Source organism: Humulus lupulus, chromosome 1 (assembly GCF_963169125.1).
Source record: "Humulus lupulus chromosome 1, drHumLupu1.1, whole genome shotgun sequence".
In the NCBI taxonomy this organism is placed as follows: Eukaryota; Viridiplantae; Streptophyta; class Magnoliopsida; order Rosales; family Cannabaceae; genus Humulus; species Humulus lupulus.
The window spans coordinates 69,950,793-69,965,290 of record NC_084793.1 but is presented as its reverse complement, the minus strand read 5'-3'; the positions used below and the strand labels follow the sequence as shown (position 1 = coordinate 69,965,290).

General features: G+C 37.8%; 1 protein-coding gene across 1 annotated transcript; it reads left to right on the top strand.

Annotated features, from left to right (window-relative positions):
• The first annotated feature begins 12,217 nt into the window (after positions 1 to 12,217).
• LOC133794180 (rRNA-processing protein FYV7) lies at positions 12,218 to 14,095 on the top strand. Its single transcript, XM_062231387.1, has 4 exons — positions 12,218 to 12,346; positions 12,432 to 12,603; positions 13,199 to 13,296; positions 13,618 to 14,095. The coding sequence occupies exons 2-4, from the start codon at positions 12,432 to 12,434 to the stop codon at positions 13,888 to 13,890; spliced, it is 543 nt and encodes a 180-aa protein (XP_062087371.1). The 5' UTR covers positions 12,218 to 12,346; the 3' UTR covers positions 13,891 to 14,095.
• The last annotated feature ends 403 nt before the right edge of the window (positions 14,096 to 14,498 follow it).

The window sequence follows — 14,498 nt, the reverse complement described above, 5'->3', positions numbered from 1 at the left end:
CTAGAAAGCTAGAGAGAGAGAGAGTTGGAAAGTGTGATCAAGGATTTTTAACTCTAATAAATCATATATATAGTGTAGGCCTCATCATTAGTCTAACCAATAGGATTAGAGCATTTAAAACACATCATTTGGAGCATTCTATGTAAACTGTACGACCCTAAATGATCACCCTGGCGATGTATCGCTTGCTAGTAGGCGACGTATCGCTGCTTTCTCTGACTTTGGACCCTTAATGGTCCTAAAATTGCTCCAAATGCTACCAAAAATTTTGGGAATGTTTGGATACCTCATTGTATCACTTTAGACCCATAAAAATCACGTTTAGATGCATTCTACACAATCTCATGTTTTCACTTCTCTTTAAATGAAAATTGTTAAGTGTTTTGCACCTCAACGTGTAAATATCTTAACCAATATATATAATCAATCTCAACACAAATGACATCACTAAAAATTCATAGTGCCCGTAACGAGTCCTAAATGCAATCTTAGGAATGTCCTCTTCCCTCTCCTTCAACTGATGATACCCTGACCGTAGATCAATCTTTGAGAACATTGCAGCTCCTTGTAATTAATCAAATATGTCGTCAATTTGTGGTGGAGGGTACTTGCTCTTAATGGTCACCTTGTTGAGCTCTCTATAGTCTATGCACATTCGCATGCTCCCATCCTTCTTCTTCACAAACAAGGTCGACGCACCCCATGGAGAATAACTTGGTCTTACGATCCTTTTGTCCAACAACTCCTGCAATTGTAGCTTTAGCTCCGCTGGTGCCATTCAATAGGGTGCTTTAGAAATGGGCGGCGTCTCTGGTGCGAGCTCAATCACGAACTCAATTTCTCTATTTGGCGGCAAGCCAGGTAGATCTTCTGTAAATACATCCAGGAACTCATAAACCATTCAAACATTCATCGGCCTTAATTGAGAATCCTCGGTAGTGTCAACTACGCTTGCCAAAAATGCTTGACATCCTTGCGTCAACATCCTTCGAGCCTTTAGTGTCGAGATTATTGGTGTTTGGAATCTTGATGCTTCTCCCATGAAGACAAGTTGCTCACCCTCTTGCGATCTGAATACCATTGTTTCCATCTTGAAGTTGATGGTTGCATCATACTTTGCAAACTAGTATATCCCATGGATCACGTCATAGTCTATCTTTTCCAGTTCCACTAAGTCTCATGGGTATTCCTTACCCTCAATGATTGGAATGGATCGTAACCACTTGGTTGACAACATGACCTTTCCCGAAGTAACTCCGTCTTTTAGCCCCTTCTTCTTTGTTGATAATGCTCCATTCTTGCGTCGTGGTTGTTCGCGTCCATCTTGATCAAGGCTTTTGTTATAACGCCTATCTACCTAATTAACAATATCACCCTCTAAAAGGTAGATATCATGGAGCAGCTCTCCCTAAGTACCCCGCAAGGTATGGTACAGACCATTTATCTGCTTACCAGAAGTGTCAATTACAGACTGACACTAATGTGGCAACAGCATCTGGTTAAGCTCGACGCTTCTGGCCTAGTCAATTGCGTTGCCAACTGACGCAATTTTGCAAAAGCGTCAGTCTGTAACCGATGCTAAATCCCTATTTTTTAGTAGTGTTAGCACCCAATATTATTCAATGGGCCAGATTAGTGCTCCTCTTTTGTTGATTAAGCCATGCATGCGCTCGCACACAGCCTTGGTCTTTTGGAGCACAATAATCCTCTAGTTAGCATCCTCATCAACATGAACCCTTGGAATCTCTCGAATCTCCTTGAGAATTTGTTTTCTAGTTGTTCTAATAATAGGAGGCATACTTTCTACTCTGCAATCATAGTACTAATAACTTAAAAAAAACAAAGTAAAATAAATCAAATGAAGAATACACTTACAACACTGTGAGATGAGGTTTTCCCAGTCTTTAGCATATATGCAGAGGGGTTCTTTGAAATATGAACAACCAACTATGATACCATTTGTAATAATGCCCTATACTACTATCTTTTCAAACGATGACTACTTGGTAATTATTAAGAAAAATATCATAATTATGAAAAGGGTTCAGTGTGGCCTAATCAAAACATGCAATATGGGCCCATTTATTAAAATAAAAGGAAAACATTATGTCTTTTATGCAATTTAAAATAATATGTTAAAGCCCCACTGATAATATTATTAAACAAGATAACTCATAAAAATATTCTTAGGCGTTGCTAGATCGTTTACCATTCATTAGAGCCCCATGACATACATACTTAGAACTAGCAATGCCCCACACCACCATGCGTGCTAATGGAAAACCCTATAGCCTACCTGAAAGGGGGAAAGTAATGGGGGTGAGCTAAAAGCCTAGTATGGAAGTACAAAAAAACAATAATTCACATAAGTACAATACAAAGTTGTTCTCATCGTATATAAGCTTAAAATAGCATATCATAATCTCGTACACTTTATCTGAATATTTCATCAAAACAAATAAAGCAAACGATTCTGTGAGGAAACCAGTAAATCCTCCTCTGTGAGGTATTCAGGAGCTCTAGTCCTAGAATAACCTCGGTGCGTCTGCCCTATGAGTTACATCATACCTTAGTAACTCCTTTGTTGTGTCGCGTTCAGCACGCTAACACCACTCTGCTTTTCATACAATCATGCATCACATACATACATAACAGCTCATTTCACAAGTGGTATCTCATACAGTTCAACATAATAGCATTAGAATTCTAGCTAACTTCCTTACCTCTAGTCCAAGCAATATTAAGAGCGGGACAACTTCACAACAAGCCTAGAATCACAATCAAACACCACTACGAATTTATCCAAGAAGTCCTTAAATACTCTATTAATCATGCCCATGAATTTCGCTGGGGCATTAGTGAGTCCAAAAGACATTACTAAGAACTCATAGTGCCCATAGCGGTTTCTGAATGTTGTCTTGGAAATGTCTCCCTCCTTTACCCTTAACTAACGGTACCCAGATCGCAGATCAATCTTATAGAACACTACTGCCCCTTGCAGTTGATCAAAGAGGCCATCTATCTTGTGCAAAGGATATTTGTTCTTAATTGTGACCTTGTTGAGTTCTCAGTAATCGATGCATATTCTCATACTTCTGTCCTTGTTTTTCATGGACAGTACTGGTGCTCCCCAAGTGAATGACTAGGTCATATGAACCCTTTGTCCAACAACTCACTGTGTCGTATGTGTATTCTTTATCTGATTTTTTTACTTTATTTTTTTAAGTTATTAGTACTATGATTGCATAGTAGAAAGTATGCATCCTATTATTAGAACAACTAGAAAACAACTTCTCAAGGAGATCCGAGAGATTCCAAGGTGTTATCCCCAAACATTGGAGTTCGATGACGTGGCAATAGAAATGACAAATGGCAAGGAATGGTTGGGTGATCTAGCTTAGGAGTGACCTGGTAGACCATTGAAGAATTTTTTACTGGCCAGTCACATGTTTGTCTGCCCAGGCATGACCATGTCCGACCAGTCATGTGTTTGTCTACCCAAGCATGACCATGTCCGACCAGTCATGTGTTTGTCTACCCAGGCATGACCATGTCCGACCAGTCATGTGTTTGTCTGCCCAAGCATGACCTTGGCCGACCAGTCATGACCATGTCCGACCAACCAAGTGCATGTCTGCCCAGCCAAGTGCGTGTCTGCCCAATCAGGGTGTGGTCGACCAGCTTGAATGAGATATGGATCGACTAGATAGAGCAAAGCTACGCAAGAGATCCCAGAACAGCTTCAACAAGAATCGGTCTTGGCTTGCGCTAGAATCTCTCATTTATCCCATGAATATAGTGTATTGTTATATTTTGAATATTATTGTAAATTAAATATAATGAGAATAACAAAATATCCCGATGATGGGGGGATATCATCTGTACGATCCTAAGCCTATAAATACAAGGCTTATGGCATCATAAAGGGGACTTTTTAACTTTTGATTCGAATTCTAATTTTTTAGAGAGAGAGAGAGTACTTGTATTTGAGAGAATTCTTGTATTCTTGTAATCTGGACTGAAGAAACTCAGTTGACTCAGGTTCATCTGATCTTGAGTGTAGACCTATAATCTCAACTCTAAGTGGATTAGGCTATTACCAACACATTGGGGCTGAACCACTATAAAAATCGTCTATGTCGTTTATTTCTCTTGAAGGTTTTTGTCGTTTTTGACGTCTACACGTCGTTGGCCAAAAACGCGGTCAACACAAGGGTTCATGTTGATGAGGATGCTGACTAAAGGATTATTGAGCTCCGAAAGATTGCAATGACCCAACTATTTCTAAGACCTTGGACCATTAAAACTACTAGACATAACTACTATTTTGGGAAACATACATCATAAATAACATAACTTTATTTAAAACCCAAAATATTCTACCAATACAAAATAAGGTAAAAATATAAAATAAAATGTGATATGGTATGGGATCCCATTGTTTATAAAACATAAAATATAACTTTAATTGTTGAAATACTAATTGCGAAAATACATCAAAACATAATTTAAGAGACTAAAAATAACGTCATCCTCGATCGTCACGCAGTCCATTCAATCCATTCATCCTCAACACACAAGCCAAGCTGCCATAAATCTTTCCGCCTTCCATAATCATTTCCCTGCATCAAGCTAAAAATAAAGGAATGAGCCTAATGCCGAGCAAGGAAAATTTACTAACACATAAATCATAAACATAAGACTTAATCATAAACATATACTATAAAACATATGACTATAAAAACGTATATCATATAGGACTACAATATTAATGGAAATTAACTCATTAACATGGCATGTGATAAACCATCTAGGTCCTCTGTCTACTAATCGAGGTATGTTAGATCACATGGTTGTATATGATAACTCATCTAGGTCCTCTGTCTACTAATCGAGGTAGGGTAAATCATAACTCTAAACCAAGAAAATGATAAAAATTCTTGGGGTTTGCTACCTAAGAAACTATAAGCCCCAAGCGACATAAAAATATTGGGATTTGCTATCTAAGAAACTATAAGCCCCAAGTGACTACAAAACATATTTATACATATACATATTATAGCATAAAACATATCATAACATAAACATATAAGCACATATAATCTATCATATTTTCCTTACCAAAAATTAGGATATTTGAGAACAAGAACGGGATTGGAACACTCCTAAAAACCAACAGAAAAACTATGAGTATTTCTAAAGAATGAAGATGAAAAGAGAACTAAACCATCCAAGTAGAAACTTACTGAAAAGAACCTTAAGTTACAAGAAACTTAAATACCTAACCAAGAATTATAAACAAGAGTTAGGATCTGAAAAGAAAACTAAAGAACTATGAAGAACTTGAACTTGAGGATAAGAATACCTTGGTTGAACTAGAACCCGATCTACACCTCGATGTTGAAATAACACTATATCTCACTTCCCAAGTGTTTATAAAAGCTTAGAATGATAAAGCTTTTAACCCAAAAACCCAAGTGTTTCTCTCTATGATAACCTTAGCAACTTGGAAGCTCTGACGACTACTTGAAGAATGAAGAAAATGGTTGAGTACTAGGTCCTATTTATAGAGTTCAAGGAGTGAAACTAACCCCTTTTAATTTGAATAAATAAATGAATATAAAATGAAAAAGATCTTAATTTTCGTTCAACAGACGCTCAAAACTCGATCAAAATCGTTCAAAGGCAGGTCCAAGTGGTTAAGGCTATTTTTAAAATTAAAATCACAAACTTTCAAAAAAAAAAATAAGAGTTTGAGCCGATATATTGCCTCCCCCCATATTCCCGAGCCCCGTTTGACCGTTCGTGCAAAGTCGACGTGTTTTCTGTATTTTCTGTAGGCGATATATCGTCCCCTATAGCTGCGATATATCAGCATACGTTGATATATCAAACACGTATTTGCACTTTTTCAGCATATTTTGAATTGATAAAACAACTTTGACTGAGTCATAATACGATCCTAACAGCTGGTGGAAGGTTCTAGAGCTTCTAGATATTTCCTTTATTTAAACTATTCATCAAAAATACTTAAATCCTTAATAAAAATGATTATGACAAGTGTCATAGTCTTATTAATTCAATCTGACCTTAGGTTATAATAAATAATATTTCTAGGACCAGTAATATTAATCAAACCTTATGTTATAATTAATATTTCTAAACTGTAGGTTAAACTTATAAAATCCATAAGTGTTGCTATGAGTTTCTAACTAAGTCCCGGCTTGAACCAAAATCCACGGAAACTAACATACTACAACTAATACTAATTACTACTAATATTTAGCTAGCTAAGTAAATATTCTGGGACACTACAAAGACCAAGGTTGTGTACGAGCGCATGCAGGGCTTAATCAACGAAAGATGAGCACTGATCTAGCCCATTGAATAGTATTGGGTGCTAACACTACTAAAAATAGGGGTTTAGCGTCAGTTACAGATCAATTTTTTTTTCCAATTACGTTAGTTTTGGAACCGACGTTATTTCTGGTGACGCAATTGACCGGGGCAAAAGTGTCGGTCTATACCAAACACTATTGCCACGTTAGCATCGGTCTGTAACTGACGCTTCTGGTAAGCAAATGGATCAACAAATCCTCCCATTTAATATAGATTGATTCCAATCTTCAATCAACATAGCCTAATTGATTCCTAATCACCATTTATTGATCATATCTTCTTCACACTAGCATGTACCTAGTCCTTATTCTAGCCATATTCATCAAACACTAACACCATCCATGATTTTCCAAAATCAATCACCATTAAACCTAATTGATTCTAATCCTAATCACCACCATAAACATATGAACCTAGATTTGATCTTGCACTCTACACATGATTGATTTTCCATCATCAAATCAAGAGACAATCTTTCCTGTTATATCACCAAATCAATCAAGAGCATCACCCTAGCTTGATTTTTGAAATTGGCTCTTTAAGGCAGCCCTTGATTCCACTCAATCAAGAAAAAAATATTTTTATTCACATTATCACCCTTATCCTCCTGAAATTTCAAAAATCAAGCTCACACTTTCCTTTTATAGTTCAAAAATTCAGCTTGTAGTGTGAACAAGAAAACCCTCATTAATTCACCATAATTTAATCCAATCTTTCAAGCTTTAATTCATGCAATCATCAAGATCTCCCCACACTACCCTTTCACACACACCACACGCCCCAAGGCTTACACACACATGTGCACACATTATCATATAATTATATCAAGGCATAAATAAGTAAATAAAATAAAGGTAAGTAAATAACTACATAAATAAATAAATAAAAGAATAACTATTATAGTAAATAAGGTAACAACTAATTAAACAAGTAAACAAGACAATATATAAGAATATTAAAATAAAATAATTAAATTAAAAATAAGTGAATTAAATAAATTAAAATAAACAATAATTAAAATGTGTGTGTCCGGATATTACAGAATGCCCCAGACTGTGACCCTCGTCGACAGTCTGAGGAACAAAATAGAAATTTCCCCAACTTGGTTAGCTTCGAGCTACCTCAAGGTACGCAGGTGACAGGTAGGGCGTTGAACGTAGACAACTTTGGATGCCTCGTCAACCTCATCCTCCAGCACAATCTGGGGCTTTGGAGCGTTCCCCTCGGGCTTTTGAGCGACGAGGACAACCATCCCCAAATTGAAGGCCTCCTCATCAGCACTCATTAGCGGGAACTGTCGATAGTTCTCGACAGCCTCATCGATATCCTCCTCCAGTGGCCCAAGGCCTGGTGCATCAAAGTCGAGAGGCTTGTAGACCACAACGACGGGGAAGATGTGCCTCTCCCTTCGATGCGAGATGACTATCCCCATCATCTCAAGGCGGTTCACCCTCTGCTCGGTGCCTATGAGTCCCACCTCCCTTAGCCGAGTAGTAGTGGTCAGCAACAAAATACCCCTCTATTCGTGAGAAAGAGCATAGATCATTTGAGCCCTAACCAAGTACTCCTCCTTCTGGGTAGGCCTTGGATATTGACCTACGAAAGAGGAAATTGGAGAGTAAGACAAGAAAAAGCCAACACGACAAAGAACAATAGAGTATGGAGGTATTGCTTACCGACTCGGTTGAAGGCCAAACAGAGTCGGTGGTTGTTGCAAGTGTCGAAGCCCGTTGTAAAGAAAATCTTTTTTTTGGATTCTCGGGGTTTTTTCTCATTGTGATGAAGGGTTTGGTAGAGAGATGCCCATTTGGCTTACTAGTAGAAGTTATCTTCCTCTCGATCGCCCTTCTAGTATTTCTCCTTGCATAAAACGTAGAATGTTTCCAGTAGTCGGTAGGCATTCGGAATAAGCTGGAAGAGCGAGATCCGCATCCACACCAGAAAGTCGATGAACTACTGGTAGAGTGGAAGGGTCGTCCCTACTTCCAAGTGGGTCTGGCTCCATGCTGAGAAGTGTGACAGGCAATCTTCGACCTGTCGGGGATCCTGTTGATGAAGTGGTTGGAAGAGATCATGTAGTGCTCCTCAATGGCCACAAGCACTAGGGGTGCACACGGGTCGGGTTTTTGGGTTTCGGGTGCATCAAGTTCGGGTTTTGCAGGTTTCAGGTGGAGGAAAGTGGTACTGAATCCGATCTGAAATTTTCGAGTTATGGGGTAATTTCGGGTTTCAGGTTTGGCCGGGTCGGGTTTGGTCGAGTTTCGGGTGGGATTGATAAAAAAAAAGTGTTTGGGCAGAAAATGGACCTTGGTAAAAAAATTTCAAAAATACCATTTTTTTTACACTTTTTTTTATTTTTTTTTTACTTTTCACATTTTTTTAACTTTGTTGTTAGTTTGGTAATGTTGATTTTTTACAAATTGGGCATTAGTAATTTTTTTTAATTATGTTCGGGCTCGGGTTACACCTGAACTCGTGTGTCCTTAATTTCAAAACCTGAACCCGACTTGAACCATGTCGGTTTCGAACTGGATTTCACCCAAATTCGACAAGTTTTGCAAAAAAATCGGGATTTCGGGTTGCGGGTCGGGCGGATTTATGGGTTTTTCAAGTTTTTCGGGTCAAATGTTCACCCCTACCAAGCACGTCCACAAAAATCAGCTTGGAGATTATGCTTTCTGATTCAAGTGAGTGGCTCGATGAGGAAATTTTTGGGGGTCTAGCACAGGCCCCATGGGTGGTAGAGCGGTCGAGGGCTCTGCTAGGGATGGTGGAACTTAAGTCATTGGTCCCGGAAGCGCCACAGTGACCCTGGTTGAAGAGGAAGATGGGTTGGATGCTGAGGGGAGTCGGGTGCATTCGGCGAACTCCGACGCTTTCCTTCTCGAAGTTCTCTAAACTCGCGAGCCACAGTCTCCCTTGAAATTGCTAAGTCCTCGCGTTCTTGACTCTCCCTTTGCAAATGCAGAAATCTGGATAATGGAGACTCATCGACGGTCGATTCCTTTGGCTAATCGCAGAGCAGCGATAAGAACCCAGAATCAAAGGAATGATTCACGTGTGAGCACAACTATTCAAGTTTGGGGTCACGGGACATCTAAAACAAAAATGAGCAGTTAAGTACCTTGCCAAAGAAGACAACACCACGGTACCCCGATTGTCACAAGAGAAAAGACATTGCTCATATAGAGGGCTAAGAGAAAAAGGAAAAAACCCAGAAAGAATGAGCAAGCCCTAAAAATCCCTAATATCAAAACTCGCAAATAGCTACCGAGTAAAAGCTGAACCTAAGACGAGTATATAAACCACAGGTCATATTCAAAACTATGAAAAGAGAAAACCCAAGAGAAGAAAGATTTACGTGACAAGAATTATTGATAAGTGTGGTAGGTGGTCCTCACTCGAATAAACTGACGCCCTTCGACCTCGAATATCCTTGCTGAATTTTTGGGGTGGTTGATTGGCTTCAGACCTAAAGGTAAAGAAAAGGTGGGGCAGTTTTTGTAATGGAGAAAATGCAAAAGTCTGCAACTCAGAGAAAATATGATGGTGAAGTATTTCTGATGGAGGGAGAAAGGAGAAAAGTTGGGTTTTAAATAGAGTTTTTTTCTTCGTATTTTGAATCAACGGACGAATCGTAGTCATAGGTACTCGAGTACCATCCGACGGTTCACTGTAAAAGTACCATTTCTAGACACCCGTTGAGTTGACAGTCTACTCCTCGGGGCAGGCTAGTGGGGGAATTCGCAAAGTCCTAACCAGTCATAAGGCGACAGGTGTTCCCCACATTTAATGCACTCATAGAAGTCTGCCACTGAGCAAGCGCCACATGTCTTGACATTATAGGCGGTCACAATTTCTGAGGTGACTCTCATGCCCGACACTTGTCCAATCGAGCACGTAAGTACCGACTAGGTGACCAAATAATTTTTGCCACATGACAACTGCCGAGAAGTCTCTACCACACGAAGTATGCTAAGGACTTGGGGGGGAAATGTTTCAAGCCTTTTTTAGTCTATCATCCATGTCAACACCTAGCAACACATGGCAATACACGTGATATGCGTTCTGAGAGGTTCTCGAAGGGGAGACTACTTGGTGACATGTGAACAGCTGACCATTTTCCAACTCCCCGAGGGGAGGCCTCGGGACCCTCCGCAGGCTCCTGACGTACGACTCCTCAGAGGAATCTCGAGGTCAGACCCTTCTATGGCAACTCCTCGAAGGACTAAGAAGTCTCTATAACGACCTCACGAGATTCTCAGAGATTCGGGGGACCACTTTTCCAGGGAGTGGTCCCAGACGCCTTTCAATTAGCATTTTGGAACCACCTAACTTTTATGCTAGGAAAACGTCATGTTATATGCCTATCATGTAATGAATATTCCCCAAAGAATGTGGGAATAGAATGAAATGTAATAAAGGCTAACAGCACCTCTAGCTCCCCTCATGCCGCCTATAAATAGATCACGAGGGGGTCATTTGTAAGGATCTGAAACCCTAGTTTTTGGACTCCTAATTACCTTGGAACAAGACAATCATCTGCCCAAGTTGTAAACCCTAAAGAGCTTGTGATTCCAGCAAGCTTTCTCTAATACAAATGGCTCGTGGACTAGGCTTCGTTAACAGTCGAACCACGTAAAAACTCGTTGTGTGATTTATTTCCTTTTATCAGCTCTTTTTCTTATTTTATTGGGTTGCCAGAAATTTGGGTCAACAAAGTGTTTGATGATAAGTGCTTAAGAGACTATTAATTTGTCAATTCCGATGGTTCAACTTTTGTGTTCAAAAAGGAAGATTTTTTTTTATGAACTGATTATTTAGTATTCCTCAAAATTTTGCTTGGACGATGAAAATGAGTCGATCACAATTTTGTTATTAATACTTTGAAATATGATTTGCTTGAAATTGAGTAGAACTACTTAAAGCTAATGCTTTGGCGAACTTGCAAGTGTAAGACCACTATATATACATATATGCATTTGTAATTTCGTATCTTCCTTTGTTTCATCAATGTCACTCATAAGTTATCTGTGCTTCTGAAATTAACCCATAAAAGAATTGAATGTCAAAGGTAGACATTAATGTCCCGATGATTTCATCTTTGTAATATGTGTGGACATTGATGAAGGAACCAATTTGGATCATACATGTTGATATGTTTTGATCACTTTTGGCATCTATAGTGGGATCTCATGAGAGCTAATCTTGGCGTATATATTTTCTTTAGTTACAGAACACAATCTTGGTGTTTTTTATTTCTTTTGTCCTTTATCCCACTTTTCTTTTGGTTAAGCTTGAAATGTATTGCATAGTTTCTAGTCACAGCACATGATAGTGATATCATAAAGCAGTGGCAAAAGACAACAGGATATTGAATATAATCTATTGAGAGAGTCACGCCAAGAATTTTCTCATCTTGGGAATAACAATGTCAATTTTTTAAAACTGAAAAACATGAGCATTGCTATGGGGCACTATAGGGTGTTTAATACTACTTATACCCAATTATTTGTGTAATTTAATATTGGCTGTTATATACTGTAAATTTTAAAGAGAATTATGCTTCATGAAGTGGTGTTGCATACCATACCCCATAACAATATTTAAAAAAAAAACTGAGGGACGGTATAAAATTCACATTTTTTTTAAATATTGTTTTCTAATTTTCAATAATTTTTTTATTAAAAAAATCTAATTTTCAGGAATTAGATAGTCAACGAAGAAGAAGAAAATTTTATTTTTGCTTAAAAATTCAAACTTAAAAAATATGTGTGAGAATATAGTTCTAGTGAAATAATCATAAATGTGAAAGAAAAAAGAAACGAGGATTAGAACTTAGAGGCCAATAGGAATAGGACAAAAGGAAGTCGAATGAAAAGTGAAACCCAATACGACTTTCCTCACTTCCTTCAGTACACGTGTCTTTTTCTTTTTAATCCAATAGGTCTCTATTTCTCATTCTAGGGTTTTCAATTCATCCCCGTTCTGTTTTTCCTAATTGTTCAATTATCTTCAATCAATTTTCTCAGATGAAGAATCGGACCCCAAATGAGGAACGAAAAGGAAAGGGAATTGGTGGCCCTGAATCAGTAAACATGAAGACAAGGAATCAGAAACCGAATAACACGAGGAAAGGCCTTTCACTCGAGGCCTTCGCTCATGCCAGGTCGAACAGAAGCCACTACAATCCAGCTTCAATAAGTACTAACCTCTGTGCTTTGTTTTTTAGTTTTGGTACTACTATTTGAAAATATTTTACAGCCTACTTTATTGGTGATACAGTTTTGAATATATATATATATATAATAGCAATTATGTTTTGTAGTGCATTGCATTTTTTTAGCTCTATTAGTTTTGATTTCTGGGTATTGGAAGTTTATTGCTTTTGCGGGTTTTATTTTATTGTATATTTGGTTGAGAGCTTCAAGCTGACTATGGTTTTTGAGGACCTGTATTCAGGAACATTAATTTCTGTTGCTTAATAGCGTAAATGTAGATTTGAGGGAAGATACCAAATTGGATAATGTGGCACCTTGTTTCAATATGAAAACCCAATTGCATGTTGGTGAATTGTTTGTCCTTTGTGATTATGTTGAGATTTGGTGCTTATGATGTCTTAGAGATAAGGCATTATTGAATAGACTGGTTATAGGATCTATTTGGTCTGGGAATGGACGAACTCATGTGGGGTTGTAGTTACACTAATGCTTGAACATTTTCTTGTGAAAAATAACGAAAATTGATACTATTTTTGTAGTTTTCTCACTGTTTTGGTTCACTTTATTCTATTTTTCAGAGAAGCAGCAAGAGTTCTATAAAAATGCTAAATATGTGAGCAAGTTTAAAAAGTCAATGAAACAGCAGGGTCTTTCCTCTGCTTCAACACCCCGTGAGGTTGGTTACAAGAGCAAGTTATTTGATAGTTTCATTTCGTTTGTTTGGTGTGAATTTGAAAACAAGCTCAAGCTTAATAAGACTTAAAGTACTACATCAGATTGTCTTTTTCTTATTTATCTAAAAAAAATTGGTATTCTTTTTATCATGTGTTTATTAATCGTACTAGACTTCTAGATTCTAGAGGTTGAGGGATAGTTTGTATATCTTTCTGAATGACTGGTCTAAATTTTGGCAATATTGATTGGTGTCATGTGTGAAACACACTCTTTATATGGATATGTGCTGTAACTGATGCATTTTCTCTCCTTGCTTTCACAGGATGAAATGAATAAGAAAAACAAGAAGAGCCAGAACAAAGCAAAAGTTAGTTTGAGAGAAATGTATGAAAAGAAGCGTGAAGAGGAGGAGAAGGCCAGAATTGAAAAAGAGGCTATTATTCAGGCGAAGAAAGAAGAAAGGGATAAGGCCAATGCTCGGAGAAAGGCTACTAGAGAAAAGATGTACAAAAAGACACGTACAGGGCAGCCTGTTATGAAGTATAGAATTGAACATCTCTTGGAAACTATTCAAGGTTCCAAAACCCATAGTTAAACATCTCTGGAGATAGCATTCAGCCTTTGTATTTTGACTATATAATTACTAGTTTAATCAGTTTTCACTAATCTTAATTGCTAAACTTAGTTTGGTATTATTGTATACTTGGATTGTCAAATTTTTGCCTGAACTGAGATCTTGATGTTTAAGCTGTGTAATAGAGAACAAAGAGTCAATGCAATACAATTTTGTTTTGATATAATCTAGGAGGCAGACTGGTTCTCAAAGAATGATTTTGCAATAATAACTAGTACTTTCGTAGTTATTTTATGTGTGTTACATGTGAGTAGAGACAAAATATTTTGGTCAATTGCGATATCTTTCTCAATTCCCTGTTGCACATTGATCAGAATCATTATCTTCAAACATCTGTTACAATAAGATTATTATTCGCTTACAAACATAAATACAACCTTGGCAAAATATATATATAAATATATTTATTCATGTGATCTGTGTTTCATTTACTACGCCAAAAAGCTGGTATACACATATATACCATCAATAGGAAAACACTAGTTATTTCGTTGAAATGAATCCCTTCCCGATTGTCTTCTGTTTATATAACATGATATACAACCCTGCAAATCAGGTGAAGACTCTCA